Here is an 8,300-nt window from a genome sequence, read left to right as displayed (position 1 = left end):
GCAGCATTTTTATTTCTCTTTGGTAGGGATTAAACAGGAAAAAAAGGCTTCAATGTCTAAAGGTTGACTTTTAGGAATTTCATCCTCCGAGGGAAGGAGAGAAAAGAAGGATTAAGAAGGGCATATCATAAGAAGTAAACCACCATGAAAGGAAGAAAAATGAAGAGATCTTACAGATTGTGGCAATGTTTTGTCTATATAATTTAAGATTTTTTTTATATTACTTGCATTCAATCAAAGTTGTATTCTCTAACTTTGATGGTGTGTAATGCACAGCATTTTTATTTCTCTTTGGTATGGACTAAAGAGGAAAAAAAGGCTTCGTTGTCTAAAGGTTGACTTTTAGGATCTTAATATTACGAGGGAATAAGAGAAAAGAGGAATTAAAACGGGCATATCATAAGAAGTAGAAAAAGAAGACCTTGAAAGGAAGAAAAATGAAGAGATTTTACATATTGTGGCAATGTTTCTTCTAGGTAATATAAGATTTATTTATATTACTTGCATTCAATCAAAGTTGTATTCTTTAACTTTGATGGTGTGTAATGCGCAGCATTTTAATTTCTCTTTGGTAGGGGTTAAAGAGGAAAAAAGGATTCGTTGTCTAAAGGTTGACTTTGAGGATTTTAATATTACGAGGGAATAAGAGAAAAGAGGAATTAAAACGGGCATATCATAAGAAGTAGAAAAAGAAGACCTTGAAACGAAGAAAAATGAAGAGATTTTACATATTGTGGCAATGTTTCTTCTAGGTAATATAAGATTTATTTATATTACTTGCATTCAATAAAAGTTGTATTCTTTAACTTTGATGGTGTGTAATGTGCAGCATTTTTATTTCTCTTTGGTAGGGATTAAAGAGAAAAAAATTCTTCAATGTCTAAAGGTTGACTTTTAGGAATTTCATCCTCCGAGGGAAGGAGAGAAGAGATGGATTAAGAGGGGCATATCATAAGAAGTAAACCGCACCATGAAAGGAAAAAAAATGAAGAGATTTTTCAGATTGTGGCAATGTTTTGTCTATATAATTTAAGATTTTTTTTATATTACTTGCATTCAATCAAAGTTGTATTCTCTAACTTTGATGGTGTATAATGCGCAGCATTTTTATTTCTCTTTGGTAGGGACTAAAGAGGAAAAAAGGCTTCGTTGTCTAAAGGTTGACTTTGAGGATTTTAATATTACGAGGGAATAAGAGAAAAGAGGAATTAAAACGGGCATATCATAAGAAGTAGAAAAAGAAGACCTTGAAAGGAAGAAAAATGAAGAGATTTTACATATTGTGGCAATGTTTCTTCTAGGTAATATAAGATTTATTTATATTACTTACATTCAATTTAAAGTTGTATTCTTTAACTTTGATGGTGTGTAATGCGCAGCATTTTTATTTCTCTTTGGTAGGGGTTAAAGAGGAAAAAAGGATTCGTTGTCTAAAGGTTGACTTTGAGGATTTTAATATTACGAGGGAATAAGAGTAAAGAGGAATTAAAACGGGCATATCATAAGAAGTAGAAAAAGACCTTGAAAGGAAGAAAAATGAAAAGATTTTACATATTGTGGCAATGTTTCTTCTAGGTAATATAAGATTTATTTATATTACTTGCATTCAATCAAAGTTGTATTCTTAAACTTTGATGGTGTGTAATGCGCAGCATTTTTATTTCTCTTTGGTAGGGGTTAAAGAGGAAAAAAGGATTCGTTGTCTAAAGTTTGACTTTGAGGATTTTAATATTACGAGGGAATAAGAGAAAAGAGAAATTAAAACGGGCATATCATAAGAAGTAGAAAAAGAAGACCTTGAAAGGAAGAAAAATGAAGAGATTTTACATATTGTGGCAATGTTTCTTCTAGGTAATATAAGATTTATTTATATGACTTACATTCAATCAAAGTTGTATTCTTTAACTTTGATGGTGTGTAATGCGCAGCATTTTTATTTCTCTTTGGTAGGGGTTAAAGAGGAAAAAAGGATTCGTTGTCTAAAGGTTGACTTTGAGGATTTTAATATTACGAGGGAATAAGAGAAAAGAGGAATTAAAACGGGCATATCATAAGAAGTAGAAAAAGAAGACCTTGAAAGGAAGAAAAATGAAGAGATTTTACATATTGTGGCAATGTTTCTTCTAGGTAATATAAGATTTATTTATATTACTTACATTCAATCAAAGTTGTATTCTTTAACTTTGATGGTGTGTAATGCGCAGCATTTTTATTTCTCTTTGGTAGGGGTTAAAGAGGAAAAAAGGATTCGTTGTCTAAAGGTTGACTTTGAGGATTTTAATATTACGAGGGAATAAGAGAAAAGAGGAATTAAAACGGGCATATCATAAGAAGTAGAAAAAGAAGACCTTGAAAGGAAGAAAAATGAAGAGATTTTACATATTGTGGCAATGTTTCTTCTAGGTAATATAAGATTTATTTATATTACTTGCATTCAATCAAAGTTGTATTCTTTAACTTTGATGGTGTGTAATGCGCAGCATTTTTATTTCTCTTTGGTAGGGTTTAAAGAGGAAAAAAGGATTCGTTGTCTAAAGGTTGACTTTGAGGATTTTAATATTACGAGGGAATAAGAGAAAAGAGGAATTAAAACGGGCATATCATAAGAAGTAGAAAAAGAAGACCTTGAAAGGAAGAAAAATGAAGAGATTTTACATATTGTGGCAATGTTTCTTCTAGGTAATATAAGATTTATTTATATTACTTACATTCAATCAAAGTTGTATTCTTTAACTTTGATGGTGTGTAATGCGCAGCATTTTTATTTCTCTTTGGTAGGGGTTAAAGAGGAAAAAAGGATTCGTTGTCTAAAGGTTGACTTTGAGGATTTTAATATTACGAGGGAATAAGAGAAAAGAGGAATTAAAACGGGCATATCATAAGAAGTAGAAAAAGAAGACCTTGAAAGGAAGAAAAATGAAGAGATTTTACATATTGTGGCAATGTTTCTTCTAGGTAATATAAGATTTATTTATATTACTTGCATTCAATCAAAGTTGTATTCTTTAACTTTGATGGTGTGTAATGCGCAGCATTTTTATTTCTCTTTGGTAGGGACTAAAGAGGAAAAAAAGGCTTCGTTGTCTAAAGGTTGACTTTGAGGATTTTAATATTACGAGGGAATAAAAGAAAAGAGGAATTAAAACGGGCATATCATAAGAAGTAGAAAAAGAAGACCTTGAAAGGAAGAAAAATGAAGAGATTTTACATATTGTGGCAATGTTTCTTCTATGTAATATAGGATTTATTTATATTACTTGCATTCAATCAAAGTTGTATTCTTTAACTTTGATGGTGTGTAATGCGCAGCATTTTTATTTCCCTTTGGTAGGGATTAAAAAGGAAAAAAAGGCTTCAATGTCTAAAGGTTGACTTTTAGGAATTTCATCCTCCGAGGGAAGGAGAGAAAAGATGGATTAAGAGGGGCATATCATAAGAAGTAAACCACCATGAAAGGAAGAAAAATGAAGAGATTTTACAGATTGTGGCAATGTTTTGTCTATATAATTTAAGATTTTTTTTATATTACTTGCATTCAATCAAAGTTGTATTCAACTTTGATGGTGTGTAATGCGCAGCATTTTTATTTCTCTTTGGTAGGGATTAAAGAGGAAAAAAGTCTTCGTTGTCTAAAGGTTGACTTTTAGGATTTCAATATTACGAGGGAATAAGAGAAAAGAGGTATTAAGAGGGGCATATCATAAGAAGACCTTTCTTGTTGCAGTAGGGACACATCATTGTTGTTTTTGTATCACTGCCCAGGACGCGACCACTGCTTTTATTTCCATGCAACTTCCGATAGGCTTGCTTTCTAGTAGATGAAGTAGTATAAGCATCGGCGACTATGTCCTCTCCTCTATCTTTCTGCTTTTGTTGTATCCTTCCAGATTCGATTAGGAGCTCCTTTTCAACATTAGAAATCGAAAAATCTTTATCCTCTAGTCGATAAAGCATTTGAACTAAGTTGTCATAATCTGCTGGCAATCTTCTAATTAATTGGAAACATGTGAGCTTTTTTGGCATTTCAAAACCTGCATCATGGATCTGTTTCTTTTTTTCATTAACTAACTTGCAGAAAATTCCAATAGTCTCCTTCTCCGGATCAAACTTCATTTCAAAGAATTCATCAATAAGTCCGGCTAACTGTGCTCGGGAGGTAGGTTCAAAGTTATCTTTTAAAATAGTCCACGCTGTCTTTCCATCCTCGCTGTCGGATATCAGCGGTTGAAACCAGTGGCGTAGCGAGGGGGGAGCAAGGGGGGGCATCATGCCCCGGGCGCTACTCACAAAGGGGCGCCAAATGGTCAGCAAAACAAAACAAATTGTTGGATAATTTTTATTTTCATTATAATTTATTTCTGCAAAATATATTTTAAATTTAGTGCCAGTGAAATATAATAAATGTTAATTCGTAAATAAAAAGGAACACTAATCAAACTGTAATAATATATTCATAATAGAAATGACACTTTTTTTTCTAATGGCTGGGCTGACTCGACCTGTGTCTGTCAGCACTTCCTTATGGCATCTACGCTGTGTGGTTACATATATTATCTCCAAATATTTGCTGTGTACAAAGTATTTGTATGTTTGTACTGTGTATAATACAAATTTCAATGGAATAGAACTCTTTATCGAAGAATGTGACTGTAAAATGTTACTCCGTAGTAGAAAAGAAATTGAACTTAAAACTCCATTAGAATTTCTTACTTTTATAATCCCGTGTGGAGAAGATGTTTTTCCAAACCTGAGAGTGGCACTTCAAATACTCCTGACTATCTCAGTATCAATTGCTAGCTGCGAATGGTCATTCAGCAAATTAAAATTAATTTTGACATATCTACGATCAACGGGGGGACAAGATTGCCTAAGTGACCTAGCATTTTTAAGTGTGGAAAGAGAAAAATTTGAAATAATCAACTTTGATGATATTATTGATAAATTTGCTTCATCAGAAGCGGAAAATTTATTGGCGATCGAAATGGGCTGCAGGTGGCGTAGAGCAGAACGCTCTACCTATGGCAACACTTCACATGCTTTCCCCATTAGCCTGTGGAAAGTCATAGAGGAAGGAAGTACGTTAGTTTCTCTCTTGATTTTCATACAGATTAAAATCTTTTAAGTTGGAAAACTATATAGAACTGAAAACTACATTAAACATATTTCTAAAGAAAAGTATCACAGGAATTTTAAAAAATATTTTTATTTAGTAAAAAGGTAAAATATTAAGAACAGAGAAAATATCGTAGAACATTCCTATGCAACTGAAAAGAGGAGGCGTGGGGAGGGAGAAGGGCTAAAAGCATGAAACCGGTCTCTCCCCAGATGGCGTATTCGAGTGTTGCGATCGCCAATACATAGTAATTAGTTTTATAATTGTATTATAATCATATTATTAAATATATGTATCTCCTATAATAAATATTTACTTTTTTATTGTTTTAAAACTGCGTGTTTTTAAAATATTTCTTTATAAATATGTAAAATAAATAATAGGTATCTTATGAACTAATTCTAGATGATCATATACATTTCAAAATCTAGTCTTGTTTTCTCAACTACATTTTTTGTCTCAAATTTAATGCCTAACTTGAGCCTATGACTTTATTTATTTTACTTTATTTATTTATTACTTTGCGAGTATATTTTACTTATAATATTAGATGGTTTTCAAATGGGGGGGGGGGCGCTAAAAAGGTATTGTGCCCCGGGCGCGAGTTAGGCTCGCTACGGCACTGGTTGAAACTGCTCTTCAATGCCTTGGAATATTTTAGAATAACTTCTTGCTTTTCGCAGTTCACAAGAGCGTAGGTCTCTGTCTGTTGCATCAGTTGGTAATGGCTTCTCTGTACCACCAACAAATTCCCAAGATCCTTTATAGATGAGTAACACTTTCATATTTACTTTCCAGCTACTGTAATTGAAACTATTTAGCTTTGGAAATCCCAATATGGAGCTGCTGTCATTTTCGGCCATGTCCAATCTATCTAAACGGCCCCAGTAGCGTTATAATAAACTTGCTTCCAAAGACGACAAAAGCTTAACTAAGCTGGGCAGGCATGGCCCATAACCTTGCTGGCAGAATTCAGTGCGTTGTGGAAAATGCTTAGTAAGCATAATGAAAAAGTCATCTTTTAACTGATCAGAAATTTTATTAAGCAAGAAAAATCATAACTTAACTTAAGCATCATAAAAGAGAAGCAATCCTCTCCATAGCATGAGGTAACGAATTCAATACATACAGTCATGAAAATCAAAAGAAACAAAACTCCAAATCCAATCTTGATTTGTTATATATATACAAAATAACAGTTGCATAATGAGGGTACTTACACACTCAAAATTAATACTATGCAAATTCTGTCGTCTGCTATTCTGTCGTCTTCAGTCTAACATAAACCACTTTGAAAGGAAGAAAAATGAAGAGAATTTACAGATAGAGGCAATGTTTTTTCTAGGTAATATAAGATTTATTTATATTACTTGCATTCAATCAAAGTTGTATTCTTTAACTTTGATGGTGCGTAATGCGCAGCATTTTTATTTCTCTTTGGTAGGGATTAAAGAGGAAAAAAAGGCTTCAATGTCTAAAGGTTGACTTTTAGGATTTTAATCTTACGAGGAATAAGAGAAATAAATTAGAAAAAGAGAATTAAGAGGGGCATATCATAAGAAGTAAACCACCTTGAAAGGAAGTGAAATGAAGAGAATTTACAGATAGAGGTGTTATATCTTAAGTTTTTTTTTGAATAGACAAAATTAGATTTAAGGAATCAGGAAAGATATATGCATTGTGTTTGTTACTAATTTCCTCCACTAAATTAATATCGCTATCAGACATAACAAGAAAATACAATGTAATTAGCTGAAAGAGAAAGCTAATTTAAAATTAAAGGATTCATATCCAAATCAGAAAATCTTGATTAACATGTTTATTTCAAAGAACTTAATCATCAGCCAAGTTAGGTTACAATGTTAGTTTACTGCTATACAACTTCCATATCAGTTCAACTGATTTCTTAAAAAATTATCATTTAAAAAAAACATCATAAATATAAATTTAGATTTTAAATGGGCACATAAAATTTTAAAGAAAATATAGAAAGACTTATCCTTGGAGGCGAGCATGGCTAATTACGCTCGAGGCCGGCCACTCCCGCAGATTTTCACTACCTTCACCAAGGCTCGTCAGAACAGGGAATGCCTAAAAAACGAATTTGCCGCTCTTTTTTCGTTCGTGTATTCATCCGCGCCAAAGGAGGCGCTACTATCGCTCAACTCTTCACACCTGTGAAGCAATCCATTTTCAAGTAGGGGTGAAGGAAAAACACAGATGGGGTTGTTGATGAAAGTAAAAAGGAATTAAAATACAGAGTGAGATTATTAAATTTAAACGCGGTGCCCCAAAAAAAAAAAAAGACAATTGTGCCCATAACTAATTAACAGAAATAATTTAAACATACCAACATAACAGAGGCAATGTTTTTTTCTAGGTAATATAAGATTTATTAATATTACTTGCATTCAATCAAAGTTGTATTCAACTTTGATGGTGTGTAATGCGCAGCATTTTTATTTCTCTTTGGTAGGGATTAAAGAGGAAAAAAAGGCTTCAATGTCTAAAGGTTGACTTTTGGGATTTTAATCTCACGAGGGGATAAGAGAAAAGAGGAATTAAGAGGGGCATATCATAAGAAGTAAACCACCTTGAAAAGAAGAAAAATATGGAAATAAGCAATTTCAAGTTATAAACTGTAATGTTTTCGTCTTTTGCAGATTCGCCTCCAGGATGGAAGTGAAGAAAAGTCAAGAAATAATCAGTTAATCAATGTGATGTAAGACATCATGTTCACTCATAAAACAGCTAGAGAGCATTGATGAAATCACAGAAACAATAAAATACTTAAAAAGAGAATTATAATCTTTTATTAAAAGTCGATGATTTTTACAAAATGATAATCTACAAGAAATAAAATTGTGTAACAGACAGATTTTTTTAAAAATTACAATGGATTTAAAAGTCTTAAATTAAATAAATGTCTCATTGTTGGTCTACCATGAGGACAATTCTGAAAAAAAATCAAATAAATAAAATGAGTAATAAAAAATAAAATGACAAAAAAACATATAACATTTACTTCCCAAGAATCACAAGTATGGGAAATTTTGTCCATAAAATCTTCTGTTTAATATGCCAACCAAAATATTTCCTTACATTATGTTATTTACACAATATGCAATTAATATGGATTGGATTTTTATTAATTAGTAAAAATAAGATATAAATTTTTATTACCGAG

The 8,300-nt window shown here is 32.1% G+C and overlaps 1 protein-coding gene and 2 long non-coding RNA genes across 7 annotated transcripts in view; 2 read left to right on the top strand and 1 right to left on the bottom strand.

Moving 5' to 3' along the window:
• Window positions 1-204: 204 nt before the first annotated feature.
• LOC122270912 (uncharacterized) lies at window positions 205-1,475 on the top strand. The gene is made up of 4 exons (XR_015434347.1): window positions 205-476; window positions 576-752; window positions 1,125-1,301; window positions 1,402-1,475. It is a non-coding gene; the product is annotated as an uncharacterized LOC122270912 (long non-coding RNA).
• A 281-nt stretch (window positions 1,476-1,756) lies between these two features.
• Window positions 1,757-3,425, top strand: LOC122270911 (uncharacterized). Its single transcript, XR_015434346.1, has 5 exons — window positions 1,757-1,851; window positions 1,951-2,127; window positions 2,227-2,679; window positions 2,779-2,955; window positions 3,055-3,425. It is a non-coding gene; the product is annotated as an uncharacterized LOC122270911 (long non-coding RNA).
• Window positions 3,426-7,910: 4,485 nt separating this feature from the next.
• Pms2 (mismatch repair endonuclease PMS2) overlaps window positions 7,911-8,300 on the bottom strand; it is a 40,728-nt gene continuing 40,338 nt past the window's right edge. For all 5 annotated transcript variants that reach the window (XM_043050209.3, XM_043050210.3, XM_043050208.3 and 2 more), the window contains one exon: window positions 7,911-8,069. In XM_043050209.3, coding sequence (XP_042906143.2) covers window positions 8,004-8,069 — 66 coding nt within the window. In that variant the 3' untranslated portion in view covers window positions 7,911-8,003. The remainder of the gene's footprint in view (window positions 8,070-8,300) is intronic.

The sequence above is a fragment of the Parasteatoda tepidariorum genome, chromosome 5, assembly GCF_982258835.1.
Source record: "Parasteatoda tepidariorum strain Cologne lab strain chromosome 5, Ptep-v5.0, whole genome shotgun sequence".
Taxonomy (NCBI): domain Eukaryota; kingdom Metazoa; phylum Arthropoda; class Arachnida; order Araneae; family Theridiidae; genus Parasteatoda; species Parasteatoda tepidariorum.
Note: the sequence above shows the minus strand (reverse complement) of the source record. Positions and strands in the feature narration are given on the sequence as shown.